General features: G+C 43.8%; 1 protein-coding gene across 4 annotated transcripts in view; it reads left to right on the top strand.

Annotated features, from left to right (window-relative positions):
• Positions 1 to 19,284, top strand: part of MINDY3 (MINDY lysine 48 deubiquitinase 3) — a 103,522-nt gene that overhangs the window by 71,307 nt on the left and 12,931 nt on the right. For all 4 annotated transcript variants that reach the window (XM_074984807.1, XM_074984806.1, XM_074984808.1 and 1 more), the window contains 2 exons: positions 17,296 to 17,368; positions 18,933 to 19,005. In XM_074984807.1, the coding sequence (XP_074840908.1) occupies positions 17,296 to 17,368; positions 18,933 to 19,005 (146 nt within the window). The remainder of the gene's footprint in view (positions 1 to 17,295; positions 17,369 to 18,932; positions 19,006 to 19,284) is intronic.

Here is a 19,284-nt window from a genome sequence, read left to right as displayed (position 1 = left end):
CTGGCTGCCCATAGCCATTGCTGCACAGCAGCCAGGACCACAGCCAGTGAACTGGCTATGGCCTCGATGGGGATGGGGGGCTGCTCGGGTTCCATGGGGGCCCGGGGTGCCTCCTCTGATCTCCTCGGTGTGCGAGCCTGGGGACAGGTGGCTGGCCCTCGACGTGTGCAGGCTGACGTACGGGGTGGGAGGACCTTTAAGGGGACAGCGGGCCGTGGTCCTGGAAGGGCTCATTCGCCATGCGACCCTGCCTGCGGGACTTGCTGCGCCTGTATTTGCGAAAGACCACCCTGCATAGTGTGGATGCTCATTTTCAAAATTGCACTCTGGGACTTTCGAAAGAGCGGATTGCACCTTCAGTCTCTCTCTTTCTGTGTGGACGCTCCCTTTCAAAAGAAGGCTTTTGATGTTTTGTTCCGAAAGTCATCCTTTCGAAAGGGGGCCGTAGTGTAGATGCAGCCTTAGTGTAATAACTGTCTGATTTGGGGAAAAGAGAATGTAGTTGAAATGGGATGGAGCTTTTGTTGCTGCTGTTAAAGTCAGGCTTCATTTCCTAAAAGACAAAACAAGATACACATGACAAAGAAGAAGAAAGGACAGCAAGATAAAAAAAAAAAAATGCAGCTTGTGTCTCTGGTGTTGACTTGCATTTGCACCCTTATGGCTGATGCAACACACAATTTCATCACTCTGAGATCTGGCAAACTTGTATTATCATTGGTCTGTTTAGGCCATTGTTTTAAGCTGTCTTGTTTTGTGCATAGACATACAGCATTGTTGCAAAATACAGATTCTTCACTGTCTATTCCAGATCCTTACTAAATGGAAATCAATTAGGGGAGAAAGGAAAAGGAATGGAAGTAACAGTCTCACATCTCAGGGTTGGGGATGTCACTGGGTCCCTCTATATGGCCTGCTGAGATCAAGACATTTCTCAGGATCAACATGATGAATATCCAGTGTCCCAAGAGATGGTGAAGTTGGTGCCTTCCCCCTCCTGTCTTTCTGTCAGCCAGCTTCCTGCTAGTTATATTTTCCTCCCAAAACCTGTGAGGCCCCAAAAAGAAAGTGATGTATGGAGTAAAATATTCACTTGATTTCCACACACCAATTTTGTCCTGAATTGGAATAGCATGATATCACTGGTCATTTTTGTGCTGAGTTGACCAAATTTTGTTTATAAGCTTGTACTGAATGTACTTTAAGATGCTGTTCTTAACATCATTGTGATGTTCTGGGTATTTAGTAGTCTTGAATATTAGGCCACTTGAACCTAACCTGAAATATTGTCATCTGTATATCTTTCAGATATGGTAGCCTCATCTCAAAAAAGAAATCTTGGTATTGGAAAAAGTTCAGAAAACGGAAACAAAAGGATTAGTGTTTTGGAATGGCTCCCATATGAGGAGAAATTAATAAGACTGGGAAATTTCAGCATGGAAAAGAGATGCATGGGCACCTTGGGGGGAATACAATAGAGGTCTCCAAAATCATGAAGGGTGTGGAAGAAGTGAATAAAGAGCTATTTACGCCTTTCCAAGTATCGGAGGGGTAGCCATTTTAGTCTGGATCCACAAAACTGAGAAGTCCTGTGGCACCTTATAGACTGACAGATTTATTGAAGCATAAGCTTTCATGGGCAAAGACAAAGTGGGTCTTTATCCATGAAAGCTTATGCTCCAATAAATCTGTTAGTCTATAAAAACAAAAAAGCAGTCCAGTAGCACTTTAAAGACTCACAAAATAATTATTAGGTGATGAGCTTTTGTGGGACAGACCTACTTCTTCAGACCATATCCATACCAGAACAGACATAATATTTAAGGCACAGAGAACCAAAAATAGTTATCAAGGTAAGCAAATCAGAAAGCAGAGGGGCAGAAGTGGGGGAGGAGTCAAGAATTAGATAAAGCAAAGTATGTATAAGAGCCCCTATAATGAGCTAGAAAATTATCATCCCAGTTCAAACCATGTGTTAATGTGTCGAATTTGAATATAAAAGAGAGTTCAGCAGCCTCTCTTTCCAAACGTCTGTGAAAATTCCTTTTCAGTAAAACACAGATTTTCAGGTCATTAACAGAATGGCCCCCTCCATTAAAGTGCCGGCTGACAGGTTTGTGAATCAGGTGTGTTTTTATGTCTGTTTTATGCCCATTAATTCTTTGTCTAAGAAAGTTGGAAGTCTGTCTAATATATAAAGCATCTGGGCATTGTTGGCACATGATGGCATATATGATATTAGTTGAGGAACATGAGAATGTGCCCATGATTCTGTGAATAACTTGGTTAGGTCCAGTGATGGTATCTCCAGAATAGATATGTGAACAAAGTTGGCAACAGGCCTTGTTGCAAGGAAACGTTCCAGGATTGGTATTCCTGTGGTATAGACTGTGGCTGTTTGGTGAGAATCCTCATAAGGTTGGGAGGTTGTCTGTAGGAGAGAACAGGCCTGTCACATGCTTTACCCTCTGCTCTCTGATTTGCTTACCTTGATGATAATTTTTCTGATTTGTCAACCTTGATTACTATTTTTGGTTCTCTGTGCCTTAAATATTGAGTCTGTTGTGGTATGGCTATGGTCTGAAGAAGTGGGTCTGTCCCACGAAAGCTCATCACCTAATAAATTATTTTGTTAATCTTTAAAGTGCTAGTGGACTGCTTGTTTGTTTTCATAGTATATAGACTAGCACAGCTATCTCTCTGTTACTGTTAGTCTATAAGTTGCCATGGGACTCCTCATTGGTTTTACTCCTTTCCATAATACAAGAACTAGGGGTCACCAAATGAAATTAACAAGAAGCAGGTTTAAAACAAACAAAAGTATTACTTCACACAACACAGTCAGCCCCTGGAACTCCTTGCCAGATGGTGATGTGAAGTCCAAGACTATAAAAGGGTTCAAAAATAGCAAAATAATTGCATAGAGAATATTAGCCAGGATGGGCAGGAATGGTATCCCTAGCCTCTGTTTGTCAGCAATTGGGAATGGGTGACAGGGGAATGGATCACTTGATAATTTCCTGTTCTCTTCTTTCCCCCTGGGGCACCTGGCTTTGGCCACTGTCCAAAGACTGGATATTTGGCTAGATGGACCTTTGGTCTGACCAGGGTGACTGTTCTTATGTTACCAGTGGGAAGATTTGCTGTATTGTGTGTTAGATGTAAGAGCTATCAGTTTGATTGCATTGAGATGGAAGTTGGTGTGAACTACAAAAACATGGCCTTTATAATAGTTTTGAGATTGTGTAAATCTACAGATTAACTCTGAATAGTTATAAAAATACAGACTTTACAAATGTAGGCACTTCTTACATATATTAACATTTTAATCTGAAGTTAAGCAGATGACTTAAAAAATGTTACACGATGATATTTTAATAGCAATAAAATATTACTGTAAGTCATATACTTGGTCTAACTTTTAAATACAATCCATATCCAAGTAGGTGTGAATTTAAAGGGTAAATAGGTCCTTAATTGAAAAACATAACAAACTCAAAACAGGCTGTAGGTCACCGCAGCTTAGTCATTAGACACGTTTTGTGAGCTGTTTCTGATTTTCAGGATAAGTGTCTGGAATGTTTTCATTAGAACTTACTAAGAGAATATATTTTGCCTCTGAGGGTAAACATGAAATCTTAAAATAACTGGTATTATTGAAGAGAACTTCTGAAAGTTGCAATGTGGCTATGTGTGTATCATGTCATCAGAGCCACAGAATGAAACGTGTTTTTCTTACCTTTTGGGACATAGAGTACTTTTAAAAGTGTTAATAATTGTTATGATAAACTGTTGAGATTTCCTTGTATGGAAGCTTTTATTTGTGGAATGTATCAAATGCAGTTCACAAGGCTGGAGGTTTCTGAAATTTTGGCAGAAATGCTGGAATTTCAGTTTGGGCAGTTGAAGTACGTTTTTGTTAGATGTTTGTCACATTTTTAATCTTTACTGACTGTAGTTGTATGTATTTATTTTCCGTTTATTTTCATTGCAAAAATGAGTGGTGCACTGAACTTCAGTTTTATGACTAGTGAAAAATCACTGAAATGTTAAGTCACAGAAACATTGGAGATGCTATGCACATATGTAGAAATGCTTTTTAATTTGTTTTTACTCGGTCTCATAGCACCGTATTCCCTCTGAAATCCAAAGTTTGTATGAGGTTATGGGTTCCCCCCCACTTTTAAACAAAAGTGTACAAGTTTCTTTTCTTGGCACTTCTCTATGAGAGCTAAGGGTGCTTTTCTGATTTTGCTGTTTAAAATAAGGAAAACTGTGGTATAGAGTTAAAGCTTCATCTAAAGCAAATTATTTAATCCCTTCCTGAATGACTTACTTAGAATATCAGAATATACCATACTTTAAGAATTTAATGTGTACCAAACAGCTGGCTTAATTCCATTTTTAGCATTTGGCTTAAAATTGTAGTCATTTACTGTACAAGCCAGTAAATGAATGGAAAGGCTGAATCCTTGTATTCTTCCATGGCGACACATACTGAAATGGAAAAATAATCATATGCACTGATCCAAACAAATTATGTATATTTACATTATTTCATTTTTGTTACCGAAGATCATTAAAGTAATAGTCAGGTCATATTTATAGGAATCTGCTGGAGATATTTTGGGAACAGGGAGGACTTCTTCCATATCCTGTGGATTTGTAAAATATTAAACAAGAGTGAGATCATATAATGCAGCTATTTGCAGAGCTTTTGTGGGGCGGATAAAAGAAACAGTATTGATGATGATAGGCACAAGAGCAGCCTAGCTGTTAAAAGGCTTTTGCAGGCATCATGGCAAAGGTGTGACCTGAAGGTGGGTAATCAGTTAAGCAGCTTTGTGGACATTTATAGGGAGGGCCTTGCAAGCCTTTTAGTCAGCATGGGAGAAAGCAAAGAAGGTGTGTTAGAAAACCGAGCAAGCGAGCAGAGGAGGCTAGCCTCACGTGCCAATGGGAGACGAGTGTCAAAAGCAAAATAATGAACGAGAGATGATTGGTAGGGTGGGGATCGACTGAAAGGCCTTGAAAATGAATATGAGCTGCTTGTTTGATGACACAAAGGTAGGGAGCAAGTAGTGGGATTTAAAGAGGGGTGATGTAACCCTAAGAAAAAGATCTCTGCAGTAGTATTGTGACAGGATGTGAATGTGTCAAGACTGCATTTGTCAAGGCTAGAGAAAAAGTGTGAAGAGATTAAATAAGGAAGTGTTTACTCCTTCTCATAACACAAGAACTAATGATCACCAAATTAAATGAATAAGCAGCAGGCTTAAACCAGATAGAAGTATTTCTTCATATAAAGCGCAAGCGATTTGTGGATCTCTTTACCAGAGGGTGTCCACGACCAGGGCTCATCAAAACTGATAATTTTTTTAAAAGATGGGATTTTTTTTTTATTTTTTAAAATGAAAAATACTGAATTTCTTATTTGAAAGTAAGTTGCAATCAAATCTTATCACAAAAATGTTCAATGAATTAATGGCTCTAGTCTGTGTAGCCTGGTTTACTCGCTCTTGCTTCTTGAAAGTTCTGGGCTTTCAATTTCTGTTTCTCAGCAGACTAAAAAGTGACATGTGCAAAGAAATACACGAGCTGTATAGGACTGGTTTTGTTCCATGCTTATGTGGTGGTGGACCTTGGCCAAGCACAGCAGAGGAGTTACTTAAGACATTGTCTTAGAGACAGACAATCTGCAGAACAGGACAGAGGCAGCATAGAAAGGAATAATGAAGTGGACTAGAAAGAAAACAGGGAAGATATTAGTCATATGTATTCTGCCACAATTTTACCACAGAAAAACTGTCATGGCATCTGGGTGTAGGGGAGACTTGTTAAGAAATTTGTTCACTGGATTAAATAAGGAAAATGTGTCAAGTGTAAGCAGTACAAGATGATGCAGGGCTTACTTGCAAGAATGAAACATCATATGAAAAACTACTTATTGAGAGAAAATGGTGTGGATGAAGATGTGGATATGGCTGAGTGGATGAACTGATTAGTAACTTAATCACTTTGCAAAGCATCATTCTTCAATGCCTCTCTCTCAGCATGTGTTTTAGCATAAGGATGATTTGACAAGTAAATTCTCAAACTGTTTTCTAGCAAAAAGTTTAGCTTGGCTGATCCTTAAGACTTGTTTAATTAGTTAACTAGGTTTAGAATCTAACACTGAATGTCATTTTCTTGTTTTAGATTACATAATACATGCCCTCTTATTTTGGAACATCATTGCCACAGACTATAATGGTGATGCCATAAGTCTCTTCCCTATTTTGCTTCAGTATAACTCAGCTTTCTCAAGGGAACCCCATTTGCTACTTGTTTTCTCAAAAAACAGCATTTTCAGTGAATTCAACAGGGCTTACTCCAAAAATTAAGTGCATGCTAAGCACAGTCAGACTTAGCATGTTTTTATTTTTGTTTTGTTTTGTTTTTTGATAACTTGATTTAAGTAGGTTTTTTATTTTAATTTAAATTGCCTTGATTTAAATCAATCCACCCTGTCAAGACTACAACAGGGTACACATAAAGAACTAGATAAATTCATGGAGGATATCTTATTAGCCAGGATGAGCAGGGATGGTGTAACTAGCCTTTGTTTGCCAGGATCTGGAAATGGACAATGAGATGGATTAGTTGGGCTACGTCTACTCTACAGAGATCTTTCAAAAGAAGCTCTTCTTCCTCAAGTGTCCCCGTGGGTGCTCCACGATAGGTGTCGGGCTCGCCCCGGCGCCGCAGGTCGGATCTTTTCAGCAGTTTCTGCCAGACCACGCATGCGCCAGCGCGCGCCACTCCCTTGCGCGCTCCCGGCCACGTGCGCGATCCGGTCCCTGCCATCTTTAACCGCCATTGGCTGCAGACGGAATCCACTCAGGCTACAGCCAGAGTTAGCGTATTTAATGTTTTTAAAGTGTTTAGAGTTTCTTTTTCAGTCTTTTAGCTTAAGTTAGCTTGTTATTGTTTTCAAAAAAAAAAAAAAAGAGAGTAAAAAGTAAAGTTTTACAGCCTTAGTAGCAAGTGGAGCAGTGGAGGCCCGGGGACGTAAGGCCATTAGGCCTCCTGCCGCGGCAGGCTGAGTCCGAGAGGGGAACAGGCACAGAGAAGGTGCTAAGTACCCAATTAACAACTCAGACTCACCACAATGTCCTCTTCAGGATTCAAAAAGTGTGAGTCATGCCGCGAAGCGATGCCGGCCTCCGATGGGCACAGTCAGTGCATTAGGTGCCTCGGGGAATCTCATGTCACCCAGAAATGTTCCTTCTGCGCAAAGCTCACAGCCAGAGCAAGGAAGGACAGAGAGATGCGGCTGAAAATGCTGCTCTTTGACAAGGCCCTCCAGCCAGACGCGCCGGAGCGGCCTCAGCAGGAGGGACCTGCAGGGGCCCATAAAAGGAAAGCTGCTTCCCTAACCCCATCAGCGCAAAAACGGAGGAAGCTTTCACCAATCCGATCCCTGCCGGCAGCCACAGCGAGCGGGATGGGTGGAGCGCATAGCCCCCAGCCGCAGTCACAGCTGAGCGGCAGCGGCGCGGAGACGCACGTGGCAGAGGCTGAGCCTCCGATAATCAAACAGCTGCCCCGCACCGTGGGCAGGGCGGCAGCCGGGCAGGGCGGCGGCCAGGCAAGCGCCGGAACCAGCGTCACCGCAGCTAGCGGCACTGACCCCCGGGGAACCGGTGGTGCAGAGCTCGCAGGCACGCGACCTGCAGGCACCGGGGGAGACCACCCGCGCGGCACCACAGCGGAGCGTGCCGAGCGCGGCGCAGACAGCAGGGCTGAGATCCCCGACGTGGAAAGGGGCGGAGCCAGCCCCACAGGGGAGGGGAAAGGCAGCACAGAAAACCTGGCACCGCAGCCCTTCTCCAGACAGGGCTGCAGGTCTACTCGCTTTAAGCCCTCCACTTATGCTGCGGACTCCAACGAGGTGGCAGGGGTCACCTCCAGTATACCCTGAGCCCCCATCCCCGTTCCTACAGCCAGCATCACCATGGCTTGGACCACCATCGCCCTTCCTGGGCTTTGAACCCCTCGAGTACTGCCACAAATCAGTCTCTCCATTATCTCAATCACCCAGATGATCTCGCTCCCCCAGACGCAGGGGGTATGCGCCTCCAGAGCGGTCCAGGTCTCCATCTCCGGAACAGTGCCCGTGTTGCCATGGTCGCCCCTATCACGCGGGGCATAGACACCATAGGCATACTCCCAGGGACAGATCCCCCGAGACGTTTCAATATCCCCGAGGGCAATCGCAGACGGGGATGGAAACGCAGATATCTCAGGGGGAGTTGATTCTGGAACCCCGAGATTTTCCCTCGCAGGTATCTAACGAGAGGATGTATCACCGTCAACAGAACCCAGAGGGGTCCAGAGAGGCTTACCCTAGCGGTTCCTCGCTATCTTCCCCTGACGAGGCCACGGCCCCAGGGGACATCCGTCCTCCGGACGATCTCAAACAGTTCCAAGAGCTGTTTAAAAGGGTGGCCTTCACGCAAGGCATCCAAACAGCAGAGGTGCAGGAGAAACACCATAAGTTCCTTAAAAACCTGAGATCTCCGGCCTCTTCCAAAATAACTATTCCACTGATGAAGCAATCATGGAGTCCACCACCACAATATGGCAGACCCTGCGTCCACTCTGCCTATAAACAAGAGAGCGGATAAGAAGTACTTCGTCCCGACGAAGGGCATGGAGTTCCTGTTCAGCCACCCACAACCAAATTCTCTGGTGGTGGAATTGTCTCAACAGAGGTCGAAAACTTCTCAGTACAAGACAGGGGGAACGGACAAGATGCCAAGAAACTAGAGTTGTTTGGCAGAAAGGTCTACTCCTCCTCTACCCTACTGTTGAGAATGGCGAATTACGCAGCGTATCTAGCGAACCATAATTTTGACAACTACTCCAGGCTGACTTCCCTCATGGACTCGCTTCCAGAGGACACGAAGACGGTGTTCAAGGCCATCGTGCAGGAAGGCTACGCACCCTCGAGGACAGGAGTTCAGATCACCCTAGATGTAGCGGATACGGCAGCACGCTCAACAGCTACGGCAGTGGTCATGCGCAGGGAGTCCTGGCTCCAGACATCGGGTATCCCGAGGGATCTGCAGGCGAAGATCGTTGATCTCCCCTTTGACACGCAGAAGCTGTTTGCAGTATCAACCACAGCGTCCCCAGTACCACAGGGGCTACGAGCAAGGGCGACATCAACAGCACCAACAGTACAGAACTCCCAGGCGACGTTCTCAACAGAGCCGTGCGTCCTCGGGGCAGGGCCAAAGGCCACAAGTTTGACACACAGTTCGAGGGCTGCACTATCACTACCATCGCGCAATGTCATCTGAAGCTACTATTCCACCATCGCCTCCGACCATTCTATGACCAGTGGCAAAAGATCACCACAGACAAATGGGTACTGGAGATCATAGCCACGGGTTACGCAATTCCCTTCCAGTCACTCCCACCGCCACGACCTCCACCCAGACCCCACCTAAAGGATGCCTCCCACGAAGCGAGACTCAAGCAGGAGGTAGACCATCTTATGCTTACAGGGGCAGTGGAAAGAGTGCCGGAGCAACTCCGAGGGAAAGGGTTCTACTCAAGATACTTCCTCACAGGAAAAAAAGACAGGAGGCTGGAGGGCCATCCTAGATCTTCGAGGCCTCAACCGGTACTTGCGCAAGCAACGCTTTTGGATGATCACAGTCGCCTCTATACTTACAGCACTGGACGATGGAGATTGGTTTACAGCCCTCGACGTACAAGACGCGTATTTCCACATAACTATTCACCTGGCTCACAGGCGTTTTCTCCGGTTTATGGTAGGCAAAGAACATTTTCAGTACAAGGTTCTGCCGTTCGGCCTGTCCTCGGCCCCCAGAGTCTTCACCAAGACCTTGGCAGTGGTGTCGGCCTACCTGCACAGACGGGGTGTTTATATTCCCATATCTGGACGACTGCCTACTGAAAGGGGCCTCGAAGGAGGAGGTACTTCGCATGATACGTGTCACAGCAGACACATTCTCTTCACTGGGCCTGGTCATCAATCTGGCAAAATCAAAAATAGACATCGCACAGGACATAGAGTTCATAGGGGCACGTGTAAATTCCATCACAGCAAGGGTTTATCTACCAGATGCCCGCTTTCGCGCCATTGGTTCCCTCGTGCAAGTCATCACCTTCAGCCCTACGGTGCCGGTTCTGACGTGCTTACAGCTGCTGGGCCACATGGCAGCAGCAACGTTTGTGGTACAGAACGCCCGATTGCATATGTGCAGCATGCAGCACTGGCTGGCGAGTGTCTACACACCGGCAGCACACACCGTCCACAGGGTGGTGTCGCCCACAACAGAGGTGCGCAGATCCCTGCAATGGTGGGTGAACCCCAAGAACATGCTAACAGGGTGCCCTTTCACCAACCAAAAATATCTGTTTTTCTCACTACCGACGCCTCCACATAGGGTGGGGAGCACACATGGGCGAAAAGGTGACGCAAGGACTGTGGTCCTCCACGGAACAGTCACTGCATATAAATATACTGGAGCTCAGAGCAGTGTTCAACGCCTGCAAACACTTTCGAGACCATATACAAGGCAAGTAGTCGGGATCAGTACAGACAATACCTCCACCATGTTTTATATAAATTGGCAAGGAGGAGCTCGGTCCCGTGCCTTATGTGCGGAAGCAGTCTGATTGTGGAACTGGTGCATCGCCAACAATATAACCTTGAAAGCCTCGTATTTACCAGGCGCTCACAATGTGAAGGCAGACTAGCTGAGCAGGTGCTTCGCACTCACACACGAGTGGCAGATCCGTTCCAATCTGCTACGACCGATTTTTCACGCATGGGGATTTCCCCAGATAGACCAGTTTGCCACTCAACACAACAAGAAGTGCCCACAATACTGCTCCAGGGCAGGACTGGGACGGGGGACCCTGGGGGATGCATTCGCGATCTCGTGGAGGGGCCCCCTGCTCTACGCATTTCCTCCCACAGTGCTGATCCACAAAGTCTTGCAGAAAGCCAGGAGAGAGAGAGCCCAAATGATCCTAGTAGTCCCAACGTGGGATCGACAGCAATGGTTCCCCTTACTCCTGCGCATGTCGGACCATCCACTGATGCCCCTCCCAGTGGCGCCGGATCTGCTCACGCAAGCCCAGGGGTCCATAGTGCATGCACACCCCCGAGGCCTGCGACTGCAAGCATGGTTAATCCATGGCTCAGGTCCCTAGAGAGCATGTGTACGGAGGGAGTGCAACAAGTCCAGAAAGTAGCAGGAGGACTTCCACCAGGAAGCCCTATAAGCAAAAATGGACTCGATTCACTGCATGGTGTTCTACCAAGCAATTAGCCCCCCTTGCTGCGCATATACCTGTAATACTAGAGTATTTACTGGACCTCAAGAGAGGCGGACTCTCCCTATCCTCGTTGAAGGTCCACCTTGCCGCTATATCGGCTTTCAGACATGAAGAGGAAGGGCACACGGTGTTTGCCCATCCCATGGTTACCAGGTTCCTCAAAGGGCTGGTAAACCTATACCCCCCTCGGAAACCGCTTCCACCTTCGTGGAGCTGGGACCTGGTGCTTAATGCGCTAACGGGACCACCGTTTGAACCCTTAGCCACGGTATCCCTCCGTCTCCTTACGGTAGAGACGACCTTCCTTCTTGCAATCACGTCAGCTCACAGGGTGAGCGAGCTTGCAGCAGTTATGGCAACACCACCCTGCACAGTATTTTCCAAGGAGGCGGTAACCTTACGGCTGCATCCAGCCTTTGTTCCCAAAGTTTCTTCAGAGTTTCATATTAATGAACCTATAGTTTTACCCTCATTTTATCCAAAGCCTCATAACTCCAACAAAGAGGCGCGCCTACACCTCCTGGACGTGAGGAGAGCACTGGCTTTCTATATAGACAGGACTAAGTCCTTCCGGAAAACGGATAGACTCCTAGTCTCTCTCGCTGCCAAATCAAAAGGAGAAGGTCTCTCTTCGCAGAGAATCTCGAAGCACATCGTATCCTGCATAAAAATGTGCTACGAACTTAGAAAGACTCCATTACTGACCCCTCCTAGGGCTCACTCCACTAGGGCGGTGGCAGCATCAACAGCCTTTTTGAAGGGCATTGCGCTAAAAGACATTTGCAGAGCGGCGGCCTGGTCATCCTATGACACCTTCGCCAAGCATTATGCCCTTCACAGGGTATTCCAAGAGGATACCCGTCTCTCAACAGCGGTCCTCTCGGGGACAAGCTGCACATAAACCGATTACCCACCTCCTATCTTGGGTTACTGCTGGGTAGTCACCTATCGTGGAGCACCCATGGGGACACTTGAGGAAGAAAGAGAAGTTACTCACCGTAGTGATGATGGTTCTTCGAGATGTGTCCCCGTGGGTGCTCCACCACCCGCCCATCCTCCCCGCTTCGGATCTCTGGTTAGTATTTTTCAGGAGCATCCCAGGCGGTTGGTCAAGGAACTGGAGGGGACCGGATCGCGCACGTGGCCGGGAGAGTGCAAGGGAGCAGCGCGCGCCGGCGCATGCGCGGTCCGGCGGAAACTGCTGAAAAGATCCAACCTGCGGCACCGGGGCGAGCCCGACACCTATCGTGGAGCACCCACGGGGACACATCTCGAAGAACCATCGTTACTACAGTGAGTAACTTCTCTTTCTGAAAGATTTCTTCCAAAAGAACTTCTTTCGAAAGAGTGCGTCCACCCACAAAAAGGTGGATCAAAAGAGTGATCTGTTCTTTTGAAAGAGAACATCCACACAGCCCCTGCTCTTTCAAAAGAATGGGCCAGGGATCTAAAAATGAAGACTTCTTTTGAAAGAAGGGCCCTGAGGAGTACCTACACATCTTTTCTTTGGAAAGAAGCTTTCCAAAGGTGGCGCCCTTCCTGAAATGGGAAAGGTAGAGTGATTTCGAAAGGAGTGCCACATTCTTTCTCTTTACTTTCGAAAGAATACTAAGTATGTGCAGACACTCCATGATCTCTTTCAAAAGAGCCGCCTTCTTTTGAAAAATCTTTTGAAAGAACTTGCTAGTGTAGATGCAGCCTTGATGATTATCTGTTCTTTGTATTCCTTGTCACATAATTCCATTGATAAACTTATTAAGATCAGTCTTAAAGCTACAGTTAGGTTTTTTGTCCCCTCTACTAACTGTTGGAAGGTTGTTCCATAACTTGATTCCTTTTATGATTCAAAACCTTATTCCAACCTAAACATAAACATGGCCAGTTTATGCCCATAGCTCTTTATTTATTCCCATCCATTTGGAAGACAGGATGGTGAGCTAGAATGACAATTGGTCTGGCCCAGTATGATCATTCTTATATTAAGGATATTGCAGTAATGAAGATGTAAGAGAAAAGCTCCTTCCATCACATTTTTGTCACACCTTTGAAGACTTTTTTTTTATCCCATCACATGATACTACAGTATAATCTACATTGTCCAGCATCCCTGGGGATGCCAGATGATGATATGTTCTGGTTATTAGAGCTGGGACCAGCAACTGGGCCCACTCTATCCCCCACCCCAACCTGGGCAGTGGACAGCTGGCCCTGTGTCAGTTGGCCCCAGCTGGCAGCTCCATCAGGGCATGCCGATTATCCAAATGTGCCAGTTACTGAATGGCTGAACCAGGCTTTTACTGTATAACAGTTGGGTGCGGGGTGGGGTTGGTTTTGTTTTTTTGCAAAACTTACATTTGTCAGGGAAGGGGGCTTAGAGAGGTAGCTGTGTTAGTCTGTAGCTTCACAAATAAAAGCATTAGAGACCAACACATTTTTGTAGGTCATGAGTAAAACCTACTTCCTCAATTGAAGTGAAATGGAGTGGAAAAAACAGAATCCAGGGTTTATATAGCGTGGACTGCAGGGAGATAAAAACAAAGGGTAACTTGTCACTAGTAGGACTAGTTAATGAAGCAAGTTAAGTATGCATCCCATTCACAGTAACGAGAGCTCATGAATAAATTTGTTACTCTCTAAGGTGCCACAGGACTGCATGTTTGTCAGGGAAGGAGTTCAGCTAAAGTATATAAACATGAGAATAAACTCCTAAAATTATTGATGTTCTAAAATGATGTTCTAGTCATCAGACTTATTGCAGTGCTTTTTAATTAATTTTCCCTAAGTCAGATGTACTTAGCTCATGCCAATTTAGCATCCTAAAAGAGTAAATAATTGTATCTGTTTTCAATTAATCATGTGAGCAAGGTTACAAGCTTACGTTCCTATTCAGAGAGCTATTTAAGCACATGCCAACCTTAAAAAGTTAAGCATATTTTTAAATATTTTTCTCATTTGGAGTGTTTGCATAAGAATGAAATTCTGGTTAAGTGCATTTTATTTCTAGTTTTTCCTGTAGAAGCTCTTTCTTTCCTTAATCTAAGATTTAAGTTGCTTTACTAAAATAACTCTTTAATTATCTTTTCATAGATGTATGGCTTCCTCATGTCTGCTTAGTTAAATGAAGCAATAGTACAGGCCTGCGCAATCCATATTAAACCATTTGTCACATACAACGCTTTCAAGCAGCAGATTTTAGGCTATGATTTAAATAACATGAAAACAAAATTAAAAATCTGCCAGAAGTATTTATGTGCACTGATGTTTTGTATTTTATGGGTCATTTTAAGTGAATAAGTAACTTTTTGTTTTACATGTAACAAAGTATTTAAATTTAGTGCAATGTAAACATAAGACTAGACGGAACCAGTTGGGTCATTAAGTCCAGTCTCCTGTTGTTGCCATCATCAACCATGTCATATAATCCCACTGATAAATTTATCAAGCTCTGTCTTAGAGTTAGAATTTGTTGGAAATTTTTTCTAGAATCATACTCCTTTTCTGATTAGAAACCTTATAATTTCCAACCTAAATGTATGCATATCCTGTTTGTTACAATTTGTTCTTTTGCCAACATCGTATTTTATTTTAAATAACCCTTCTACCTCCCTGTTGTCATTTTACCCCTCACTTCCCCCACTCCCCAACCATTTAAGAGTAATCTTATCCTTCCTCATCCTCCATTTTGTTAAGCTAAATAAGCAAAGATCTTTCCTCTTGTAAGATAGGCTCTGAATTCCTCTGATCATCCTAATATCCCTTCTCTGCATTTGTTTTATTTTGAATTCATCTTTCTGGTTACATGGGTAATTAGACTTATACACCGTATGCCAAGTGAAGTCTTATCAGTGACTTGTTCTGCAATGATATCAATACTCCTCTGTCTCTATTGGAAATGTTTCGCCAGATATATTCTAGGACTGCATTTGCTGCCTTTTTTGTTGTTTTTACTGTGGCCCTGTTATCCTGTGATCAACAAATGCACTTAGGTATGTCTGTCCTGTCATTTCCAACTGTTGAGCCCCAGTTAATCACAGAAACTCTTATGTGTAAGAACAGGTAAGGTAGACCTTACTTACAATTTGGAGGACTCTATCCTGGTAAGCAGCTTATTCTGAAAAAGATTTAGAGGTGGATAATACTCTGAATGTGAGTTCCCAGTTTGCTTTGGCCAGAAAGGGTAATATGTAGAGCCATGCATGCATACAAATGTCTACCTGCAGATGCAGATATCCACAGACAGAAATCAGTGTACACTGATCTGCCAGGCTCTATTCCCAGGCGACTGTAGCCAAAACAGAGGAACATGGTGCTGCCCTTCCCTGGAGCCAGTGCCCTAGAAGTAGCTCCTCCCAGCCACGTGGCTATACCACCCCCCAACTGCATCTACTGTTTGGGGTGGTACAGCTCTGAGGAGCTGCCAGCATGGGACAATAGCTCCTGGGAGTGATGACACCATCCTCCTCTCCTTTGGCCACGGCATCTCTTGGGAACAGAGCCCTGCAGATCAGCAGATACCAGTTTCTAGTCACAGATGTCTACTTGCCCATGCAGATATTTGTTTCCATTCAGGGCTCTACCAATATGATCCTTAGATGCATAAAAAGGAATTTTGACATATTTTTTATCTATGTGTTTGTCACTGATGTGACTGCTTCTGCAATACTGCATTCGATGCTCATTTCCACAGTTCAAGAAGGATGTCAACTGGAAATTGTTCAGAAAAGTGCCATGACAATGGTGGAAGAATTATAAAACATGATACTCTGTTGAATTTAACAAAGACTTGAGTAGTTTTTAAGTACCTGTGTGGGCAGCAAGTACTTGATAATGGCCTCTTTAGTCTAGAAGAGAAAGATAGCACATGATCTACTGTTGAAAAGTGGAGCTAAAAATACCAGAGGAGATAAGATATAAAATTTTAAATGAAGGTTATTGATCATTGGAACAACTTACCAGGGGTCCTGATGGATTCTCCATCACTGACAAATTTTAAATCAAGATTGGATTAGTTTCTAAAAGATCTGCTCTAAGAATTATTTTGGGTAAGTTCTGTAACTTCTGATTTAGGAGATCAGACTACATGATCACAGTCATTCCTTCTGGCCTTGGAATCTTTGAATATCATAAAGTTCCCTGTATAATAGTCCAGTGCTCCTCTGCATTGTCAGTGACTCCCAGCTTTGTCCTCGGCAAATTCCATTACCACACTAAAGCAAATTTTAATTGTTTTCAAGAACAGTCCTCGAGGAACTTCTCTAGCATCTTCTTTACAGCCTGATAGTTCTTTCAGCAGAACTCATTGTCCTCCTCTCTTTAGCCACTTCCTCACCCTCCTTTCAATTCCTGTATTTATTTTCTTTTTTTTTCTCCATTTAAACTAATCTCCATATCAGTTTCTTTATTGAAGTTCACATTATATCCATTGGATTTTCCTTGTCAAGAAGACTGTTATTTTTTTCCCCAAAGAAACTTATTGGGCTAGTCTGGCACGATCTATCACTGATATACTTGTCTGCCTTTTACCAAGTTTTCTGTTTTATTCCACATCTGTAATTGTCCTCAAAACTTATTGTAAAGAAAATTCAACTCTGCTTTAAAGTTGTGTGCTTTTATAGATTCAAACTGATTTAGTTGTCCATGTCAGCATTTGGCTCTTGGTTAAACTATTTTTATGCCATGGCATCTGCATGAAAGGGTATATCCAAACTAAGACAGGCTGTGGAAGGCTTGGAAGGCTGTGTAAATAAACCTTAACGTGTCCTCCTATCAGACTGTCAATATCTGGAAATAACTTGAAGCTAATGCTAACCTCTGCCATTATACTTTGTAGCTTCATTTACGTAAGGTTTGAAATTTTTCAGTATGGTCATGTATGTCCATAGTGCAACAATATGTATTCATCTGAAACAATTCATCTTGTGGAATTTCGTTTAGGATTTGGCCCTTGTTGCCCCTGAAGCTCCTTCAGAACAAGCCAGAAGGGTTTTTCAGACATATGACCCAGAAGGTAAGCTTGCATTGTCTAATTCTGAGTTGAAATCTGTTTGCACTGAGTGACCTGACAGACTTCAAATCTTCATTGGGGCTACGTCTACCCTACAGCGAACTTTTGAAAGATGATCTTCTGGAAGATTTCATCCAGAAGACCATTCGGAAGAGCGTGTCCACAACACAAAAAAAGCAGATCGGAAGATTAATCTGCTCTTTCCATAAAGAGCATCCACATAGCCCACACTCTTTTGAAAGAACGGGCCAGGGATCAAAAAATCCAGTTCCAGGAGGACTGATTTTTCGACAAAAGGGCCCACGGAGTGTCTACACATGCTTTTTTGAGGGCCTGCAGAAGAAGAGATCCATGCTTTTGATTTCAGATCAAAAGAATGCATCTTGTGTGTGGATGCTCCATAGGTTCTTTTGAAAAAGGGCCTGATTTTCCAAAAGAACTTGCTGGTGTAGATGTGGCCATTGACTGGTTTTGAGCGTGAAGAATCTTTCTGGGAGAAGAAGGGCAACATTTTCACAATATGAGGGGGTTTCACAAAACCCCTCATCTCCAGTACTACAGTCCTTTACCATTGCAAGGCGCACTGTTCATGATAAGTCTTAGTGCTGATTCACAGGGTATATCTCTACTAGAGCTGAAAGGTATAAATTCCAGCTTGGGGAAACATACATACTGTAGCTCCGTCTTATACTACACTAGCTCACTAAATCATACTCATGGCGCTGCATGTATGATCTCTCACAAGACCATAGGTATGTACTTGGCACAGCTAGCCCCTCCTATTTCTTTCACTGTCATGGCTACATGATATTTTTAATGAGCTAGCACAATCAGAGCTAGTTACAGGAATGTCTCATCAGCCTAGCATTCACATCTTCAACCTCTTGACGTATCTGCTGGGAAACCCTACTGTTTAACCAACAAATCAAGAAATGTTGCGGTGTATTAACGTAATGATAAAAGGGAAAAGCCGCTTGAAAACTAAAGAGCATGAAGATGTCAAATACAGTGATAGTAGGAACCAGAGTTCTACTGCAATCTTTTCAATGCTGGGAACAATTTCTTTATGACATACCACTTTCTCTAATCTTACATTTTCAGAAAGGTAAGACTTTCACACTGTATCCGTCATGTTCTCAGAGGTATGACAACTACTGAAGAATTCATGAGTTTCATTTTAGAGATCAGAAGCTGCCTGAGATTCACTTGTTTTAATTAGAAACAAGTTTAGAAACATTCTCTCACCATTTTCATGTGGCATGATATGCCTATTAAAAAAACCAAAACCAAAATGTTTTAAGTTTAATAAGGTTCACATTCTCAAATGTGTTAGGAAAATGGCATTTTCAAGACCTGTAGGCCTGCGGAGGTGGGTGGGTGGGTGTGTGTTTGGGGAAAAATGTATGGAAATTATGAGTTCTAAGACCTTCTCATGTAACTTTACAGTGGGCTTTCAAATTCTAAGATGTGGATTTGATTACCATTATTTTGGGTAACATCCATAGCCTTGTTTTTGTTTTGTTTTCAGTTTATGTTCCCCTAATGAAAAAATTTGTCCCTCTTGCAGATAATGGATTTATACCAGAAACCCTGCTAGAAGATGTAATGAAGGCTTTGGACCTTGTGTCGGATCCTGAATAGTAAGTATAATTTGTGTAGCTAAAGTTTCAATTAAGAGATTAGGTTTGGCTTGATTTTTATCTTGAATTGTTAGTACATATAATTCTGCGTGGTGTCCTGAGAACAGTGCCTTAAAATATTGAGTCACTTGTAAATGGGATGGTGGGGGAGGCCTAACAGTGAGATTCAAAATAATATGTGATTTTTAGAAAGAGGATATTTCCTAGCTCCCCGTTATTAGATATTTGTGACCCACCTTTTTGTGAGTGCATGCATTTGTCTATAACAACCCAATACTG

The sequence above is a fragment of the Carettochelys insculpta genome, chromosome 2 (genome assembly GCF_033958435.1).
Source record: "Carettochelys insculpta isolate YL-2023 chromosome 2, ASM3395843v1, whole genome shotgun sequence".
Taxonomy (NCBI): Eukaryota; Metazoa; Chordata; order Testudines; family Carettochelyidae; genus Carettochelys; species Carettochelys insculpta.
Note: the sequence above shows the minus strand (reverse complement) of the source record. Positions and strands in the feature narration are given on the sequence as shown.